The 21,464-nt window shown below is 46.2% G+C and overlaps 1 protein-coding gene across 2 annotated transcripts in view; it reads left to right on the top strand.

The window, feature by feature from the left end:
* The window catches only part of TMEM266 (transmembrane protein 266), a 138,600-nt gene extending 117,721 nt beyond the window's left edge, over nucleotides 1-20,879 (top strand). The window contains exons 9-11 of one of the 2 annotated variants that reach the window (XM_051982437.1): nucleotides 4,182-4,371; nucleotides 15,382-15,444; nucleotides 19,779-20,879. In XM_051982437.1, the coding sequence (XP_051838397.1) occupies nucleotides 4,182-4,371; nucleotides 15,382-15,444; nucleotides 19,779-20,383 (858 nt within the window). In that variant the 3' untranslated portion in view covers nucleotides 20,384-20,879. The remainder of the gene's footprint in view (nucleotides 1-4,181; nucleotides 4,372-15,381; nucleotides 15,445-19,778) is intronic. The other variant, XM_051982438.1, reaches the window with a different exon arrangement.
* Nucleotides 20,880-21,464: the final 585 nt, after the last annotated feature.

The raw sequence follows: 21,464 nt of genomic DNA on the forward strand, positions 1-21,464 counted from the left end.
CGCTTGTGTGTGTGTGTGTGTGTGCGTGTGTGTGTGTGTGTGTGTGTGTGTGTGTGTATGAGATGGATGCTTTGTGGCTGAGGTTAGGAACGAGAAACCATGTCATATGAGGGCAGGGGGTTGGATGAAAAGACCAAAATTTGTCCAGCTTGAAAACAAAATGATTTGGGAGAGAAGAAGGAGGAGGGAATGAGAGCTGTCTTCAAGAAGCCATTGTTTGTCAAGAGATTGTCTGGCTGGGGGCTCAGTGTGGAGATGGGGTGAAGGCTCAGGTTAAAGGTTAGAAGCCAAGCTAGGGCTGGGAGGGGGGTTCACTTTGAGCTGGGGGAGGGGCTCAGCCTGAGCCTGAGGTGGGGGCTCAATCTAAGGCTAGAGTTAGGGTTCACTTTATATTCAGGAGAAGGAACAAATCAAAGGCCAAGGTTAGGGTCAGTTTGTATCAGGCTCAGAATCTAGAATTAGATTCAATTTGAAGCCAGGGTTAAAACTCAGTTTCTATTCAGGACAAGTCCGGGGTGAAAGCTCTGTCTTGAAGACAGGATGAAGAACTAGTTAAGTTCCCAGGCTGGCCGGCCGTGGCTCCGTCCCCCGGACCCCCCGCAGGGAAGCCGGGCCGGGGGCTCCCCCGCTCTGGCCACGCTGACTGGCCGCCCCCCTCGGGGAGCCCCCGGCCCGTAACCCGGAGCCCAGAGGCCGTCCCTCCTGGCGAGAGGAGGCGGGTGGGGGACAGCGAGAATTTACTTCTCGTGGCATGGGGGGAAGAGATTTCATGCTTGGGCAGTTTCCCCAGCGGGCTGGCCACGAAACCCAGCTGGCCGGCCGTGAGTCTGCGCGCTTTGCCCACTAGGTGGCACTAAAGGCCTCCCAAGGTCAGCCCCATGGGCAACCTTCCCCCAGAACTCCTCGGAATCGGCATTAGGGGCCCTAACCTTTTCCTCTGTGTCCGGAATATCACCCGCACCTGGCACCCAGCCAGGAAAAGCTTCCACCCATCAACGGAGGCTGCCAAAGGGGGAGAGAAAGAAGCAGCATTTATTAAGCACCTATTATGCGCCAGATCCAGCTGGAGCTGCCTGAAGCCCCTTCCTCCGCTCTCCTCCCTCCTTCCCCTCTGTCCATATAGGGCATTATGCCCTCACCTGCGGGCGCTCTATCCAAAGGAATATACATTTTGGTGCTGATTGTGGATACTTTACAAGCTATCTTGGGGTTGCCAGCCTAGAGTTCTTTCTTAAGGAAGAAACCCAGATCCTCTGCTTCTCATTTATTGGTCAATAATAGGTCCCGGATCAAACCCACCGAGTCATTGTTTGGGTCCTGATTGTTCAGAGTGACTATAAATGGCATTTGTTTCAGTTTTGGTCAGAAACCCTATGGGCCTCCCCCCAAAAAAATGATTTTTTTTTATTAGGTAAGAGAGGCCAATTCTTCTCCTCATTTCTTACTAAGTCTTAATCATTGAAGGGAGTGGTGGCCTGAGTCAAATTGAGATCTGGTAAAGGTTTTAGCTTCAAAAGGCCAAAATCTCCCACTGCGTCCAGGGCCACGTCCCGTCATCCTGATCCATATCTGGCCACTAGCCCCAGAGGGCTCTGGAGGGGAAAGTGAGGGAGGTGAGCTTGCACAGCCCGCCCTCCTTCCAATCCAACTCACTTGCACACCATGGCACCCCCTCCCTGATGTCCTGGTCCTCTTTGAGAATGAAGGACAAACAACACCATGTTAAACACTTTACAGATATAACCTCATTTAATCTTTGCAACCACCTGGAAGGCAAAGTTATAACCTCCATTTTGCAGCTGAGGAAACTGAGGCAGACAGCAATAAAGTGACTTGCCCAGGATCACACTGCAAGGACGTGTCTAAGGCCAGATTTGAACTCAGGGCTTCCTGATTCCAAGCTTTAGTGCTTCGTCCACAGGGTTTATTTGTTTCTTCCCCATAACAAAAATAAAATGAAATCAGAGAATAATTATCCTATCATTTTCACTTCTTTTGTTTTCTAATGTATACAAAGTTCTTTTCCCTACCTTGTGAGATAGCTCTGGGGACTTGGAGTCAGAGGACCTGGACGCTTTCTGTGTGGGCTAAGTCATTTCAGGATCTACCCAACTCTAAATCTAAAACCCTAAATAAAGCCTCCCTCAGACTAATAAAACCACTGAGTAGCCTCCTTCTTCTGGAATACAGTGTTTGATGCTGTGGCTGCCCATCCTTCTCTGCCTTCCTCCCAGAGCATCCTTTCTGCAGAGGGTTGGACCATCCTAAGGCAAAGAATTTGTGTATGTTGACTTCCCCAAGGTCATTCAATGGAAAAAATAGACTGAATGGAGTTTTCCTCATGGGCCAGCTATGAGCCCCCCCCCTTCTTCAGCCAACCATTTCTCCTGACCCACTCTTTTTTACCTTTTGTTAAGAGATTGTAATCAAATCTCCATCACTTTTGCCTCCATAGGAAGTGTGTCAGCTGGCTCTCCAATGATTTCATTTACCATCCCAAAGGTTTCCCAAAACCAAAGTCCCTTCCTTGGTCACTCCACAAACATAAATGCATATATACATGCAGACATACGTATGCATTGAAATGCAGACATTATGTCATGCATTATATCTAACACATAAATTATATACATACATATATAAAATAACATATAACACAGTCTACATTGCCACTCTACATATGTATATGTGTATTTGTGCATGCATATGTGCTATCCAACACATATATGCATTTTGTTTTATTTCTCAGGGTTTTTTTCTTTCTTTCTAGATCCGATTTTTTTTTGTGCAGCAAGATAACTATAAATATGTATACATATGTTGGATTTAAGATATACTTTAACATATTAAACATGTATGGGACTACCTGCCATCTAGGGGAGAGGGTGGGGGGAAGGAGGGAAAAAGTTGGAAAAGAAGGTTTTGCAGGGGTCAGTGTTGAAAAATTACCCATGCATATGTTTTGTATATAAAAAGCTTTAATAAAAATATATATATGCACATATATACAGATGTGCAAAAATATGAATGTGTGCAAATATATGCACATAGAATAAATGTAAGGTACACAATATATACAACATTTACAAAATAAACACAAGGAAATTTGTCAAAAGAGGACACTAACAGCTGGGAGAAGTTAGGGACCCCATGGCGTAGGTATTATAAACATTATAATCCCCATTTTATAAATAAGGAAACTGAGGTTCAAGTTAAATGACTTAACTAAGGTCACAAAGCTGGAAAATAATAGGACTGAAACTCAAATTTAGGTCTTTGGACCCCAAATCAATTCAATTTGATTTAACAAGTATTTATTAAGCATCTCTTTATACAAGTCATTGTGCTGGACCGTGGGGAAATATCACTAGCTAAGTAAATCCTGTTTATACAAAGCATTTCAAACCAGGGCTATAAGGAATGGCTTGCCATAAGAAGCGACCTTGAAGGCAGCTCCTGAAGGTGCTGATGAGAGAGCAGGGCCCTCTCCCTGGCACTGAAATGACTCTTATACAGGAAAATAGCTTCCTAAAGAAAGATACCCCACAAAGAATTGGAAATTGAGGGTCTGCCCATCTATCGGGGAACGGCTGAACAAACTGTGCTATGTAATTATGATGGGATGCTATTGTGCGGTAAGAAATGACAAGCAGGATGCTCTCAGAAAAACCTGGAAAGACTTCCAGGAGCTGTTGCAAAGGGCCATGTACTGTGTACAGAGCAACTGCTGTGTGCGACTTAGCTACTCTCAGCCATACAATGATCCAAGACAACTCTAACGGACTTACGATACAAAATGTCATCCCTCCCCGATGGATACAATCTGAATACAGATTGAAACATACTTTTTTGTTGTGGTTATTTTTCTTAAAGTTTTTTGTCTGTTTTCTTTTATAACATGACTGTTATGGAAATGTTTTGTACACATGTACAACCTATATTATATCGCTGGCTTTCTCAATGAGGGGCTGGGATAAGGAGGGAGAAGGGGAAGAATTGGAAACTCAAAGTTTTAAAAACAAATGTTGAGGACTGCTTTTAGATATAACTGGGGAAAAATAAAATACTAAATAAAACTTTAAAAGAAAGATGCCCCTCCTCCCCGCCAAAAAAAGGGGGCTAACTCTCGTCTCCTCTCCTCACCAAGCCCAACCAGTGATCCATTTCCCTTGGTTTTCCAGTTTGAGATCCGGCAGCTGAGGGCCCACTTGGCTCAACAAGACCTAGATCTGGCAGCAGAACGAGAGGCAGCCTTGCAAGCCCCTCACGTCCTCAACCCCCAGGGCAGCGCCAGGTACAAGGTGGTGGACACGGGGGATTCGGACGATGACGAGACCACAGAGAACATCACGGAACTGAGGCCCCCTCATGGTGAGTTCCTCCCGATCCCCTGCCCAGGGGGCACTTTTAAGCAGATGCTTCAGGTCTTATCTGGCAGGTGTCTAACCCTGCCAGGTACAGACTAGTTCCCAGGATTCCCCTCATGTGTTACTTCTCTCCCTTTTCTGCACTGTCAGAACTACCTCTCCTCCTCCTGATTCTTGGGGATCTCAGTAATATCAGTGGGGGTTACAATGATGCTTGAGGGGCACTATGGCGGGCAGAAAGAGAGCTAGCCTCAGAACCACAAAGACTTGTGATACTTCAAGGTATAAGGAGACATACACAGTCATGGCTCAGACTTCTCTCGGCCATTCCCAATTAGAAGTGAATGTGGAGAGAGCCTGAACTATGTGAGTGGAGAGAAGACAAGTGAAAGGTGTTGAGAGGGTAGAAACGATGAGAATTAGCAATGAACTGGATGGGGGGAGAGAGTGAAAGTGAGAGTTGAAAGTGACTCCAAGATTGCCAGCCTAGGATCCTGGAAAGTGATGGTCCAAGAAGTCCCCATGAATAATAACGAAATCCAGGACAGTGGGATAGGTTTTGGAGAAATGGCCTTTTCTCTCCATAAAGACACCCTTCATATACTCTGGTAAACAAGCCCCAAATTGCTCCGTATTCCTCGATTCCCTACAAAGCACCTCCAAGTCCAATTTTCCTCCTGGCTCTGCTTCTCCCTCTGTGGGTGACCTAAGTGCATCTCCCAGTTCCAGCTTCCACACAAGCCACCCTCATCTCCCATCTTGCAGTTCCTCATTCCCCCATCGATGCAGATGGCAGATGTTTCCAGTTTTGAGTTCATCTGTCAGCTATTTCACAACCAAAGGCCAGAGTCTCTGAGAGCACAGACAAAATAAATGACTGGAGAAAATCTACACCCATATCATGCTTTTCCTCTTGCTCAGGCTCTGGTCCATCAGTAGAGTTGAAATAAACCTTTCCCCACCCTGGACTTTCATTGAGGAGTCACTAAAACTGCTTTCTCAGTTGGCATCTGGGAAATGCCCATGGAGGGAGAGCCCCACAAGACTTGGAATAGCTTGTCTGGCTGCTCCCATGAAGGAATGAAGGAAGCCCTGGCTGGCAACCCCACCTCCAAGCCAACTGTGTTTTAAAAAGGCTCGCTGACATGTGACAGCAGAGAACAGATGCAAGGATTAATGCATAGACACATGGAGTGCGTGAGGAAGGCGGAATCTGAGAGGATTCTACGGAGTCCAGGAATCATCAGAAATGTAGCAGAATCACAGAGGGGCCTAGCTGGGAGGAACCTTAGAATGGGAACAGAATGCTACAATGGGAAGATGCCTAGAACCCAGAATGTGAAACTTGGAAGAGGACTTAGAACGTAGATCCTAGGAGGTTGGAGTTGGAGGGAAAGAACGTCAGAACTAAAAGGAATCACTGAACACAGATTATCAGAGACTGGCTGGACAAGAAGAGACCTTAGATTCTCTGAACAGAGAATATCAGAGCTAAGCAGGACCAGAGAAGGGAGAAGAGAAAGGGAATAAGCATGTATAAAACACCTGAGCCAAGAGCTGTGCTAAGCTCTTTTATAAATATCTCAACCCTAGGATTTGGGTGCTATTATTATCCCTATATTACAGTTGAGGAAACTGAGGCAGACAACGGAAGTGTCTTGCCCGGGACCATACAGATAGGAAACAGAATGTCATAACTTGGAGGGACCATAAAGTATAGAATGGCAGAACTGGGGGGGGGGTGTCATGGAACATACGAGCTAAGATACAGCTGGGAGGGGCCTTAGAATATAAAACCTAGAATGTCAGAACAAGAGAACCTTAAGCACAGTGTCACAGCTTGGAAAGACTTAGCACATAGACATAAGAAAGGATCTTAGAATACAAAATGTCAGTGCCAAAAGGGACTTTTGAGTCCCTTTGGCTCCCTCATTTTCCAGATGAGTAAACAGAGGCCCAGAAAGTTTATGTAGTAAATTAACAACAGAATCAGGATGAAGCCCAAGCATCGTGACTCCCAACACTGACAACAACTGATCGACTCTGCTCAGCTCAAAAGCTACTTTAGAGCTCTTAGATTTTGATTCTGAGCCATTTCCAAATCACCATTAACTACAACCAACTAGGAGACTTGATTTTGTTGGAAAGAGATAATGAGGGGCTGGAGGCTGGATGGTAGAATTGTTGTTTCCAAAGAAAGGTGGAGCATATTCCAGCAGAATTATGGGAACTATGGTGACAGGCAGAGATGGGGCCAGCCTAGAGTCACCAGGCTTTGTCTTTGGTACCCACATAGAGAAGGGGCATTTCTCCATGGAGATGTCAAGGCCTGAGGACCATTCCAAGATGAAACCCTTACCACTTCCTTGGTCTGGGTCCCCTGGTTCTTATTTGTGTCTCCCAATGTGTCTTATACCACCTGAGTAATGGCATCCAACTAGCATAGACTGTCTGGACCAAGAATTACCCCCAGAATCATCACTGGGATCACCTTAGGGTTTCCCAGCGTGTTTGTGTCCATCCCTCCTGGCCAGAACCCAAAAATTTGTGCTAGGTACCAGAATTCCCAGTTATGGCTCTGAAGATAAGACAAGAAACAAGACAGAGCTTGGCAGTGTGGGGAGAATAGCAGGGACTCTGGAACCAGGAGGCCTGAGTTCAAGACCTGGTCCTCCAACCAACTAGCTGCATAATCTTGGACAATTTCCTTCCCTCCATTTTCTCTGCTATAAAAATGAGAATTAAATAAGATAAAATAGATAGTATAAAGTGTGTCGTGTGCCTCATAGCACTGAATAAAGTATAAGCCAGGAGGACGCTGTCCCTTCCAGCTCTGATGCCCTCTGTCCTGAGACCACTTTGAACCATGCTAGGGTTCAAAACAGCCACTACTTGCTCAGTCCCTGCTGCTGTGGAAAGTCTGACAGAAATGTGATGAAATCAGGAAGCTTCTTTGTCCTCAGCAATCTTTCGGCATCCAGAGGGAGTGGAAGTGGTGAGATCTGAACAGAAATTCTTCCAACCATGGCCAAGCCCTTCCAGAAGAGCCAGAGAAGCTCCCCTTCCCCCCCCTTTACCCCCACTCCACCCCATCCCTCATCCCAAGCTGCCGACTGGATCTCAAGCAGACAAACGCTGGCTGGTTTCTGTTCAGACTTGCTCTAGCCCAAGTCCTTTAAATCATCTTTAAAACCCAGGGCTGCAAAGTCCCAGGCTTCAGGGACTGCCAAGTTCACAGTGCCCCAGTGTAGGCATTAATACTTCCCTCCCAAATTTATTAGTCTTGAAGCTCACCCATAATGAATGAATTACAGTCCCCAGCGGGTGTAGCCACGTCGGCCCGTATATCATCCCAGCCCTTGGAGTCCCATTCCACCACACTGACATTTCAAAATCGCAGGAGTCGCTCTGATGGAGGCCTTGTCCATCTATCTCCCCCGCCACCGAGGAGGCCCTCTGTGCTAGTGATTTTGTTACCTCCTGGAGGGAAGGAACCTGGGTGAGGTGCCAAAAGTCAGAGGAAGAAAAGTCACAGTCCCCTGCCAGGGCTGTGAAGCATACGATAGAAGGGATGGCAGAGAGCATGCAAACCAAGAGCTTGTCTCGTTTTACAGAGGAGGAAACTGAGGTCCAGAGAGAAAAAATTACCCTTCCAAGAGGTTTTACTACTAGAAACATAAGATCCTTATAGGTAGAGACTGTCTCTCTTTTGTGTTTATATACTCAGTAGTTAGTATAGTGCCTGGCATACCAAAGGCATTTAATAAATGCTTTTTCATTCGGAGTCAGTCAAATAAGAAGTAGGGAAATGGGAAGCGTGCTGAATTTGGAATCAGAGAACTTAGCTTCAAATCTTGATTAAGCCAAGTACTTTTGAACTGAGTTTTTTGTGCCTCGGTTTTCTCATTTATAAAATGAAAGGATTGGATGAAGTGAGTTGTAAGAGTCCTTCCGGGTTTAAACCGGGTGATCCTAAGTAGCCGAGCTAGAATTTGAATTCAGCTCTTCAGCCTACAAATCCTATGCTCTTCCCACCTGGGTAGGATGCCTCTAGCTCAGACATTCAATGACTCTGTGTCACTCTCAAAATCCTTTGGAATTTTTTTTTGCTGCCAAGCTCGGAGTCAGGATTCCTGGGTTCCCTCCCAGACTCTACCAGTGACTCATGCCACCTGCCCTCACCAGCCTCCACTCCCTGATGCTGCAACCATGGGCAAGTCAGGCTGCTTTCCCTAAAGGGCAAAGCTCATTAATGAAGGCTGTCAGCTCTCCACTTGACTGGGGGTTTGGAAGGATTAATGAGGTCATGGTTGCAAAGAGCTCTGGGTGCGGAGGAAAGAAAGTATCTTGAAGGTACAAAGGAACAGAGCCGTGGGCATTCTCTGTAGCCTCCTGCCCACTGCCAAAAGTCCCATTGGCCCAGAGGCTTAGGATTTCACATTCCAAGTTGGATACAAGACAGTAAGCATTTCTTAAGCACTCACTGTATGCCAGGTACAATGCAAAGTGCTGGAGATAGCAAAAGAAACACAATCCCTGTCCTCAAGGAACTTACATTATGTAATAGAGGGGACAACACATAAAAGGGAGTTGGAGAAGGGATGGAAGAGCTGATAGATCCTTCCATGTGTACGGTCACAAAGTTTGTAAGCAGCCAGATGTAAAATTAACATACTAGACCTGGGCCCATCTCCAAAATGGGGACCCCAAAAGAATCTCACTAGTGGGTACAACTACTTCCCTTGGCTGCCTCGATATTCAGGAAGTCAATTTACCTCTGAGCCTCAGTTTCCACATCTAACAAATGGGGGGATGAAACTAGATGATCTTTCAGGTCTCTTACATCACTAAAGCCATGATCCCATGGCCCCGGAGTGGTCAGGGAGGGGAGATTTGCCTCTTTTCAGAAGACTTAACAGTTCTTCTACTGTGTTTCCTATAATTGAGGGAGTTGGACTAGATAATGTCAATGATTCCTTCAAACGCTAAACCCCACAATCCATAGTTTCATGTTAGGTAGTTGGGAAGAGAGTTGTTGGAATCAGGAAAAATCTGAGTTCAAAACCTGCCTTGAGACACTACCTAGGAAAGTCACTTAAACTTGATTTGCCTCAGTTTCCCCAGCTGTAAAATTGGGTTAATAAGAGTGTTTCCCTCCCAAGGCTGTTGAGGATCATATGCAACCACTTATAAAACAGTGCTTTGTAATCCTCAAAGTGCCCGATAAATGTATTAACGTGCTCCAAGCACGTTCACTGAGAGGTGTAGAATGTGGCTTGGATGAAGCTCAGGAGGCTAGGGTTGGAGGCTGGCCTCAGAAGCTCATTGACATTGGCCAAGTCTGCAGCTCTGTAAAAGGGGGATCATGGTGCCCACACTTCTCATTTATCAGAACAATTGTGAGGGGAGTATTTTTACAGCTTGAAGTGCCACAAAAATATAAACTCTTCATCCTCATGAATGGAGGGGATGGAGCAGCCCAGATGTTCTCCCCTCCCTGGGCTGAGCTGAGGCTTGAAGGAAACTGGATTTTAAAGGCCAAGGGGAGGAGAGAGTGTAAAGTCACAAATGCGGTTGATGGAATGTTATGCATGAGCAACAGCAAGAAAGCCGACGTTTCTGGATTATACCAATATGGAAGGGAAGCAGGGAATAAATCTGGGGAAATGGGAAGTGGCCAGTTTGGCTGGACAACAGAGGGCATGAAGGGGAGTACTCAGCTGGGACCCAGCCACAGGGGGCTTCCAATACCAAAGGGGATCCCTTTTCATTTAAAGGGGATTCTTGGAGATGAAAAATTCTCAAACCTCTCAAGAAATGACTCTGCAAGAGTGAATATTGGGGCCCCACGACACTGAGGGCAATATTTGAGGTCAGGGGCTGCCCTCAAATCCCAATGTATTCTCTGCTGCCAGCTCATCCTGCAGCCCTGCCGCATAGGCTGAGCTAATTCACAGCCAGCTGCTTCCAGGGCAGCCCCCGCCACTGGGGCATAGCTCTGATTATCAGGAATCTTTAAATAATCCCAGGATACATTCTCCTTTATACTCAGACAAGTTGGGCTACCCCTCGCACCAGAGCCTGTTATAAGGAGAATAGCTCCTTTGTCTAGAAAAACATCAACTGAACAACAGAGAAGAGCTGATGGACCTGGGAGGGACGGGGCCGAAATAAAAGCTGTAAGGCTGGAGGAGCACGAGGATGCTTGGAACCACTTAACAGCCCCTTCCTCCCTTTTCAAACGCCGTCGTAAAAATGTGCACAAATGCTATTCCAAGCTGGCCTTTTGGCAGCCACAACACTGAAACCATTGAGAAGATGCTGGCGGGCCGACCTTGACAGAATTTGGGATGGGGGGAGGCAGGCAAGAAGAAGAACTGGCGTCTCCTGTCTGGGCTGGCATTTATGGTAGCACCAAATTTACTGTTTTTACCTTGGCCCGGAGACCAAAATAAAAGATGAGCTCAGCAGAGGGAAAGGATTTTTCTCTAAATTTAGCTTTTTATTCCTAAATTGGGCCAGCTTTCTCTTCCATGCCCACATCTCACTGAGGGACAAATAAGGAAGGTCAGGGGGCCAGACTGAGGGCACTGGTCTTTTGGCCAGAATTAGGTCATTTTGGCTTCTGGGAGAAGGGCCCACATGGATTTTCCAGTTTCCTACTCGTTCTTTCTTCCTTCAGATAATAACATATGAGGGAGATGCTTGTTACTGTAATTTCATCACAGTAGAGTCCACCAGGCTAACAGTAGTATATCCCAAAGAATTCAAAATGAACATCTGGCAGATGAAGAGGAGGGGTATATGGCAAGTGTGAGCAAATTGCACCATAGTCAATGAGAAATAACAGGGAAACGTACCGTTCACAGAAGAGATGATCCGGCACTGTGGCAAGCAAGAATGGCTGGTGGACAATTCAAATGCTCTACTGGGATACCTGTGATATCAAGAGAAGTTAAGGAAGCCCAAGTCGGGAGGATCCCCATCCTCAACCTCTCTATGATAAACTGGCATGATGTCATAGACAAGAGGCATACAAAATAGGCAGGGAGAGATGGGTGACACTCTGCACCATTGGAGGGAATGTTCACCTCAGTGAGATCACAGATCCGTGGGAATATATACACAATAAGAGACTTTCCCATTTGGAAACAAAATACTTACAACAAATCTCTTACTTGTAGAGCCCATTGATGGGTCCTCAGAGAGACAAAAAGATCAGCTAAAACTTGGTCCTGTCCCCGTGGAGCTTATGATCTAATAACAGCACAAGACACCACTACAGAAATCATCGGAAAAATAATAAAAAGACTGTTCCCCATTTCATACTAACATAGAATGAAGAAACTCAGGCTGTTGAGCCCAAGGAGAAGACTGAGGGATGATGGGATGAGCAAGAGGAATCAGATTCATTCTGCTTGACCTCATAGGGCAGGAATAGATTTGATGAGTGGAATTGGCAGGCAGATTTTGACCTAATTCATTTTTTTTTCCACTCAATAGTATTTTTTTTTCAATTACGCGTAAAGATAGTTTTCAACATTCACTTTTATAAGCTTTTGAGTTGCATTTTTCCTCCTTCCTTCTTTCCCTCCCCCTTTCCCAAGACAGCAAGTAATCTGTTATAGATTATTTATGTATAATCATTTTAAACATATTTCCATGTTGGTTTTGACCTGATTTAAGAGGAATATTTCTCAAACTTAAGACCTGTCCCAAAGTGGAATAAGCGGCCTCCGAAGTGAGTTTTCTGTCACTGGAGGATTTCAAACAAAAATTGGCAACATGACAAAGGGGATTCCTGTTCAGGTATGAGTAGTCTACCATCTTTCCAACTTTACCATGCTGGTGTGGTTTTTAGAACGCATAATACTAGAACGTCAAAAAGAAAGAATTATGTGATCATTCATTATAATGAATTTCAGGGAGGGTTTCATGGAAGGAAAGGCATTTGAGTTGGCTTTTAACAGTTAGGCAAGAGGAATTCAGCAAATTCAGATGAGATGGGTTCCAGATACAGGGAACCCAGAATCTGATCTTTAACTCTCAAGGCCTTTCAACCCTGGCCCCTTAGCTCTGCAGATTAAGGAATAGAGTGGTGAGATCAGTTAGTCAACTGATATCCTGGTATCGTCTGTTGTTGTTCAGCCATTTTTTAAATTGTGTCCTACCCGTTGTGACCCTAATTGGGATTTTCTTGACAGAGACACTGGAGGGGTTTGCCATTTTCCTCTCTAACTCATTTTACAAATGAAGAAACTGAGGTAAACAGGATGAAGTGACTTGCCAAGGTTCACACAGCTAGTAAGCATCTGTAGCCAGATTTGAACCCATGAAATAGAGTTGAGAAAAGGTAAACAGATTGAAATGACTTACTTGCCCAGGTTGACACAGGTAGTAGGCATCTGTGGCCAGATTTGAACCCACGATATATCTAAGATACTTCCTGCCCTCAAAGTGTTCATTATATAGTTTAAATGCACAGGAGGGCTCCTCTACCAGGGAAGCATTTTGTTTTCGATCATAGCAACTCATGATACTATAAACTTAAATGGAGGAAGGGTTGCATCTCTACCTGCGGAAGTAGCGTCTACACCTCCCAAATCACTATGAGGTTCCCAGGCTTTGGGTGGATGCTTAGGAAATGTCAGGGCTTTATATAAATCCTAAAAGAAATGCTTCTTCACCAGGGGCAAACACCTCAAATCAGACATTTTTTGGCAAGGACAGAGGAGATTCCCATTTTATACTAACATAGAATGAAGGAACTCAGGCTAAACAGCCTGAGAGAGAAGACTTAGGGAGGATGGGATGAGCAAGAGAAATCAGATTCATTCTGCTTGACCTCATAGGGCATTTACGAATGGTGCATTTTACGTGTTTACTAAACAATATCTGTTGTTTCTACGCTGTCAAAGGACTACAAGGGCTCACTATAATAGGCAACCTGAGCCAACGTCCCCACCACCTCACCCTGGTTACATCGGTGCAATTCTGAAGTAGCAATGGGTCGCCTTCCCATTTGCCAGAGACTACTGAAGGAGATGGCCGGCCAAGCCGGACGGAAGGGCTGGGTGCCATGCCCCTCCTTGCCCCCATCGCTCCCACCCGGCACGCGATCCCTTCCTCGGGTCCTGCGCACCTTTCTGCTGCCAGCACTGCTTGGGTTTCCTCTCCCTAATCCCAAGGGGGGACAGCTCCCGCCCCCTTTCCCCACACGCTCAGGCAGCCCCCCTCCTCCCGGTGATGGGGAGCTGGCATTTAGAGCATGAATTATGGATGGGCCCAAAGAAGCGTGTTTTGCCTTCAGCTCCGGGCAGGAGCACTGTTCTGCCGGTCCCGGAGTACGCCCCCGGGCGTCTCACCGGGCCCCCTTTAGACTCCGACATTAGCTCCGGCCCAGCTCTGACTGGAGGCATTTAAGGAGCAACAGGGGCCAAAAAAGCTTTCTCCGAGCGGGTGGGCCGCGGGACCGGGCGCTGCCGGGAGGGCTGGGGCTGGCCCTGCTTGGGCGTGTCGGGAGAGCACTCCGCGGAAAACATCTGCTCCTTTCACCTGCAAACCACCGGGAGTCTCCAGAGCCCGTGGGGGATGGGGATGGGGGGTTGCTCAGCTCGCCCCTCCCCCCGAGCACTTAGAGAGAGGAGGCTTTTAGAGCCTCAGCTAGATACGGGCTGGCCAGAGAGGCTCCCTCTCAGAGGACAAGAGCACGTGCCCCCAGCTTGCAGCGGCAGCTGCCCCCCGCCCCCACTCCCCTTTCAAGGCCCCAGCCCCCGCTGCAAGGCCTGCTTGTCCCAGCAGTCCCAGAGGAGGGGGTCGGGGACTCTTTCCACCCGATTCCTCTCGAGGAGCCACTTTCTCCTTCCCTAAGAATCCCTGATCACTGACGGATCTGAAGTTCATTCGTTTCCTAGAGCAGGGGCTGGGAATCCACTTATTCCCTTCAGCGATCTGCCTATGGGCCCCTTCTCAGGATAAGGCCTTAAGTCCCCACTTTTTAAAATAAGATTACATTTTCAATGAATTTAAAATAAATGTTTCGACATTTTAGCAGAATCCTTTTATTAGTCAAATATATTATTTATGACAAAATCAGGGAAAAAAATTATAGGAGAAATATTGATAAATCTCATTAGTGAATATCTATCCAAAATCTAAAAAATAAATCTAAAATCTAAAAAACACACTAAGCCATGCATCTCCCCCCCCCCCAAAAAAAAAAAAAACCTACTACCTTTTAAAATAAAATTAAGAAATGCATTTATAAAGTTTTTTTTTTTTTTTTAACCTGAGAGATCTCAGGTTAAGAAACTCCGAAGTCTTTGCCGAGTGTCCTCCAAGCCCTTCCCTGTACTGGATGTTGCTGGGGAGACCAGGGATAGAGCAAATAAAGATCGTGCTCTTGGGCTGGGTGGTGGGATTGGAGAAGCAAGGTATCCACTGGAGACAACGAAGGCATGAGAAAAACCAGGCGCATTGAGTCACTGGATTGCCTATAGCTGTGAATTGTGGGATGTATGGAATACTTAGTACCTGGGGGATTAGGAAGGGGAGAGGGAAGTGCTGGGCTGGAGTTATACAGGAAAATTTTAGGGAGGACGTGGGACTAGAGGTAGAGCAGGATTGAGAGGAAGAGAGAAGAGCTGGAGTCAGCTGGTAATGGTTTAGGAGAGTCCATTGTTAACTTTTCGAGATGGGCTCGCAAATCAAGGCTCAGTTTATTGTTTTGTTGATTTCCTAGACTTAAGCAAGAGATGGAGAAAATATTATTACAGATCAAAATGTGTTTTATGCTTATTCTTCGGCATGCATGTAGTTTCCCCAATAAAGTGCAAGCTTGTTGAGGGCAGGGACCAATTTCATTTTTGTCCTTATATCTCCAGCATCTAGCACATAGTGGGCGCTTCATAAATGCTTGTCAAACAAACAATTGAATGAATCTCTACCATAGTATGGGTACTCCATAAATATTAAGGAACCTTTAGCAGTTTGCCTCTCTGTCTCCCCCTCCCAGAAGCCTTGGTGAAGGATGACATGAATAGCTACATCAGCCAGTATCACAATGAGCCTAGCAGTGGTAAGTCTCCTTTCCTGAGCCCTGACCAACCAAATAAGCCCAAACGGGTGGTCGCCATGAGGCAGATGTCATTATTTTCCAGATTCTGTCTTCTCCTTTTCCGTGCTACCCAGGAACCTCAGCAAAAAGCTCCAAATGAATGCTCTAAGAATAAGACCCTACCTCCTCCACCTGATGGTGGTAGCCTTGAATGATAAAGTGCTCAAGAGAAAAGCAGCAGCCCACAGAGAGTCTGACCTCTGGGACAGTGCAGACTAATGTTTCTCCATTGCAGGCATTTTCAGATCTTGGGACTTGGATCTGGAAGAGATCTTAGGATCTAATTCAATACCTTTATTTTAGAGATAAGGAAACTATGACCCCAAAAGACTCAAGGTCACACCATCAATGGCAGATTAGGAATTGTGAATTTGGGTTCAATCTTATGCTCCTCAAATTCTTGTTGAAATATCTCTAAGTATAATCTGTTATTTTTTCCTCCTGAACATCGAATTTGTTTTTTAAAATGTGATCCATGAATTCAGTTTCTGTATGACTTGTATATCTAGAATACAAACACAGCTCTTGAGTCTATCTGAAGGCAAGCCCAGGAGTGAGGGTGAGCACTCAAAGTAAATAATACCTGAGGAGGATGAGGAGATGATAGAGAAAGTCAGAATGAGAAGCTCCAGACTGTGGGCCAACACTAACCTTTAGCTTGATTTCCTCTAGCCCTTAGAGTGACTTTATTCTGGATCCAGCTACTTACACCCCATTTAGTCACCCCTTCCTGTGTTGGTTGTCATTTAGCACAGAGCCTCTAGAGATAGGATTGATAGAGCAGATAAAGTGTTGGGAACAATGGTTAATCTGACTGTTAAAGGACAAATAGGTAACAAATAATAATACTCTGAAGCTAACCTTGAATAGCATGTAATCTCTGAGTAATAGTCACCAACAGGTGACCAAACCACTCTGCCTCTCTCATCCTCTATTCTCCTCTACTCTCTCTTTCTTCATTGTGCTTTTCTCACTTTCTCCATTCCTACTTTCCCTGAATCTCCCACAATTCTTTAAAATGTAGAACTGAATTTTAAAAAATTGTTTTATGCTTTTGTACTAAAGTTTTGCCTCCTCAATTTTGTTCTTAATTTTAAAGGTGAGTTGAGGAATAATTCTATAGGAGTTATTCTATAGGAATAAGAAGATAGATAGATAGATAGATAGAGCTTTGATTTTTATATTAACATGCTGCCCTTACTTAATTTTTTTCTGATGGTTGGGGATCCTAGATAGAAAGACTCTGGACCCCACGAGAAGTTAAGCCAGCACCTCCCATTCACTCAAGTACTTGGGAAAGTAAGGGTATCTAATTGATAAAGTCACATCTCTTGGACCCAACAGTTGGCAAAGTTGGCAATGACATATTCACCTGAACAGGGATTTCTCTGTCTTGGGCTCTGCACCTAGTTTTCAATCTCAGAATCTCTGAGCTCCAAGAGTTCCTGGAGCTCTAATTAATCTCTCTATTAATTAATTAATTAACTAACTAATTAATTAATCTAATTAAACTCATGCCCAACCAAAAATTCTCTCTATAACATTTGTGAAGAGTAGTTACTAAATCCCCACTTGAAGATCTCTAGTGATGTGGACTCCCCTGCTGCCCCAGGCCACCTGTCCCACCTTGGACCAGCTCTTGGTATCAGGAATTTTCTTCTTCTGGCCAAAATCTGCTTCTCATCTATTCTTTGAAGTTCTGGTATCTGGAAACAAGAACCACCCTACTTGTCCATGACAGCCCATCAGATTCTTGAAGATGGCGTGTGTGTGTGTATGTGTGTGTGTCCCCCTACCCAGCTATTCCAAAAGCCTTCTCTCCTTCAGAATGGACAGTACTAATGCCTTCAACTGATCTCTCCATAGCAGGATTCCTCAGCCTAGTTAATTTGCTCTGGACATGCTCTGGTTTTGTCAATGCCTTTTCTAAAAGATAGTGGCCAATCAATTCCAATGACTTTGCGATGGAGAGAGTCATCTACACTCAGAGAGGACTGTGGGAACTGAGGGTGGACCACAACATAGCATTTTCACTCTTTTGTGTTGTTGTTTGTTTGCATTTTGTTATCTTTCTCATTTTTTTTCCTTTTGGATCTGATTCTTCTTGGGCAGCAAGATAATTGTGGAAATATGAATGCCTATATTGGATTCACATATATTTTAACCATGTTTAACATATATTGGATTGAAGGAAATTGGCAGGAGGGAGAGGGAGAGAGAAGAGAAGAGAAGAGAGAAGGGGGAAAAGAAAACAGATTGAACCTTGGAAGGTGATTCCCTTTCTTAGGAATGATGAGCCAATATGAGAAACTGACAAAGGGACAGTCAGGCAGAAAGCACCAGCCCTGGAGCCAGGAGGACCCGAGTTCAGTCTGGTCTCAGTGTTGTGAAAACCCAAAGAAATGAGCCCATCTAGGAGGAAAGAGTGGTTGACATTGGCAGAGGTGGCTTAATGGTCAAAGGGAAGGAGGACTGAGAAGAGAGTATCAGACCTGGCAGTAAAGGGACCTTTGGAACTGGAGGGAGCCATCAGGGCAATGATGGAAGCCTCGAGAGTCTCCAGAGAAAGGAGAGCAAATGAAAGCAACTGATGACTTTCTCCAGTGGTTTAGCCAAGAAGGGAAGGAAGGCATGAGATAGAGCTGAAGGGATAATAGGCTCCGGCATGTTAGGACCTAGTAATGCTGAAGGTTAAACTACATCACTAAATGTCCCTCATCGTGGCCGGGATCGTGCTGGGATGCCCATCGTCCTTTTCCCAAAAAGAGAACTTTTCTCTCCCCAGAGAACTCAGAAAATGTCTAGTTTGGGTGATGGGCCTAAGTCTCTCCTGGCTGCATTTTGGTGACCCGCTGGGGGGCAGTGGCACGTTCGGTCCCCCGCCACAGCCCAGCCATCTCCATGCTCCCTCGCCCATCATTTACCCCAAACCGTCTCCACTCACCTGACTGGGCCTCCTTCCCACACTCCTACGCTCTCAAAGAGCACTCAGACTCATAAACTTCCAAGCACTCAACATAAAGGCCGAGTCTCCATTAACACTCACCCCTCCCTCCTCCACACCCAGACCACTTTTCCAGGCAGTAGCTAACACCAGCCCTGTGACTCCTTGATGATGCCCTTGCAAAGGCTAGGGGAATAGCTGGTGTCTCCGCCCGTCTCTCTGTCTCTCCCTCTGTCTCTGTCTCTTTCTCTTTCTCTCTTTCTCTGTCTCTGTCTCTGTCTCTCTCTCTTTCTCTCTGTCTCTGTCATCTTTCTGTCTCTCTCTTTCTCTGTTTCTCTCTGTCTCTGTCTCTCTTGTCTCTCTGTCTCTCTCTCTGTCTCTGTCTGTTTCTCTCTGTCTCTCTCTGTCTCTGTCGTCTTTCTGTCTCTCTCTGTCTCTGTCTCTCTCTTTCTCTCTGTTTCTCTCTGTCTCTGTCTCTCTTGTCTCTCTGTCTCTCTCTGTCTCTGTCTCTCTGTCTCTCTCTGTCTCTGTCTCTTTCTCTCTTTCTCTGTCTCTGTCTCTGTCTCTCTTGTCTCTCTGTCTCTCTCTGTCTCTGTCTCTCTCTCTTTCTCTCTGTCTCTGTCTCTCTCTGTCTCTCTGTCTCTCTCTGTCTCTCTCTCTCTGTTTCTCTCTCTCTCTGTCTCTGTCTCTCTGTCTCTCTCTCACATACCCAACTGTTTCTCCTCTTCTCCCAACTTTTGACATATAATGAGCTTGAAGTCCATTAAGAACCACTCAAAAAATATATATATATATGTATGTATGTGTGTATATATATATATATATTCCTTTCACAGAAACTATTATCTCCTCAGTCGGCCAGTCAACAAGCATGTATTTAGCGCTTACATTATCCCAGGCATTTGTGCCGACATTGGGGATATCATCTCAAAAGGTAAAAACCCACTTCCTGTGCTCAAGGATCCACTTTCTAATGGGGAAGAAAACGTGCAGCTACTGTACGGAGAAGAGATATTACAGTGGAAGTGGAGGCAGCTGAGGAGGAGAGGTACTAGCAATAAGGAGATGGAGATGGGCATCCGAGAAAGGCTTCCTGAGGAGGTCAGGGAAGCCGGGAGGCAGAGCGGAGGAGGAGGGAGAGCATTCAGCCTGGGCCGTACAGAGACGGGGGAGGGGATGGCGTGAGCAAGGGACATGGAGAGGACTGGGGTCCGCGGGGAGTGAAGCAGCCTGGGAAGGGATCAGGTGACGAACGGAAGCTTTCTATCTGCTCCTGGAGGTACTAGGGAGCGTATGGAGTGGAGGGCCATTGGCAGACGCTCTTAATTCCGACTTTCCTCTTTGCCTACAGACAGCGGCGTCCCGGAGCCCGCCATCTGCGTCATCACCACGGCCGCCATCGACATCCACCATCCTGACACCTCCTCTGACCGATTCACAGCGGACGTGCCCCTGAAAGTGGGGAGCAACGGCACCTGCCCCAGCATCACGTCGGGGAGCGTGTCCTGCTCCCTGGGCAGCTCCGTCACCTGGGCCCAGAGCGACAGCAGCCAGACTCTGGGTTCCTCCACAGACTTCAGCACAACTCGGGACGAGTCGTCGGAGCTCTGCCCCTCGGAACAGGGCGGGCCCTTCCCCCCGGGGACCGCCCCCCAGCCCCAGGTCAACAGTACTGTGGTCCAGGAACTCCTGTCCTCCTTGTCGGAGGACTCCTGCTTAGCCCAGAAGGGCCTGGACCTGGTCAATCTCCGAAGGCCGAGCCCAGCCAGTTCTGCCCTGACCAGCCCGGAGGTGGAGCACAGGGTGAAGGTCTACAATGAGAAGAACCAAGAGGGCTTCACCGTGTTCCAGATCAAGCCAGTCATCCACGTTCAGCCCAACCCCGCCATGTTCGAGGAGAAGTACAAGGCTTTGGACTCCAAAGAGCAGAAGTCGAACCAGATCCCGGAGTCCTGACGCGTTCTGAAGTGGGGTTCAAGGAGGCCGGTGTGGGTAGCGGGGAGGGATCGGAAAAAGCGGGGAGGGGGGAGGATGGGAGACAACCGTGTGCGGGGACCATTACCAGCAGGGCCTTGCTCCTTGGGGGGCCGGAGAAGAAGCCCACTTCCTCCGGATGCATGAGTCCTGAGAGCTAGCACAAATCCATTCTGTCCCGACTTCCGAAGGTCCATCCGCCTGCCCCTTGGCAAAGCCACTGCACTCTACGGTGACTTCACAAGCCGGTCAGGTCCTTCAGACTTCATTCTGGGCCCCGGAGGCGGGGAGGGTGGACTCTGGGGGGACGGGAAGGGGGACAAGGATGGGATAGCAGTTGTTTTTTTAAAGTCATTTTTACAAAGATTGTTGACCTTTATGGCTTTGGCAGGGGAGAGGACAGCTGAGTGTCAAATTCTTTCTCTGATTTCTTACATTTTCTTTGTACACAACAGCTCTAAACCCCTTTGTACCAAGATTGTGGCTGGTTTTTATTTATTTATTTCAGTGTATTTTTGTCCCTAAAAGCCCTTTTCAGAGAATCTTCTGGAAGGTCAAGACAGGAAGAAATGGTGTCTGAGGCTGTCTCTGTTTCATTGGACTTCCAATCTCATATTCCATATTTCTCATATTTCTGTCTCATATGTCATAGTTCTCATATTTCATTCTCGTATTTTTATCACCAGGATCTGGGAATATTCTGAAAGCAAATCTTGGGACAACTCAGTAGAGTCTAAAAGGGTAGAAATGGGGAAGGGGCTACAACTTTGTGGCTTTAATAGTATTAGTTTTAGAAACCTAGTTAACTTACAAAGATATTAAGGGGAAAGAAAAAGGGGAAAGGGTCTTCCAGTCTTGAGCCAACTCGGTAAAGTCTAAGAGATTGGAAATGGGGAAGGGGCTACAATTTTATGGCTTTAATAATATTCATTTTTAGAAACCTAGTTAACTGAAAAAGATATTAAGGGGAAAGAAAAAGGGGAAAGGGTCTTCTAATCTTGGGTCAACTTAGTAAAGTCTAAGAAGGTGGAAATGGGGAAAGGGCTACAACTTTGAGGCTTTA

This window comes from Antechinus flavipes, chromosome 2 (assembly GCF_016432865.1).
Source record: "Antechinus flavipes isolate AdamAnt ecotype Samford, QLD, Australia chromosome 2, AdamAnt_v2, whole genome shotgun sequence".
Lineage (NCBI taxonomy): Eukaryota > Metazoa > Chordata > Mammalia > Dasyuromorphia > Dasyuridae > Antechinus > Antechinus flavipes.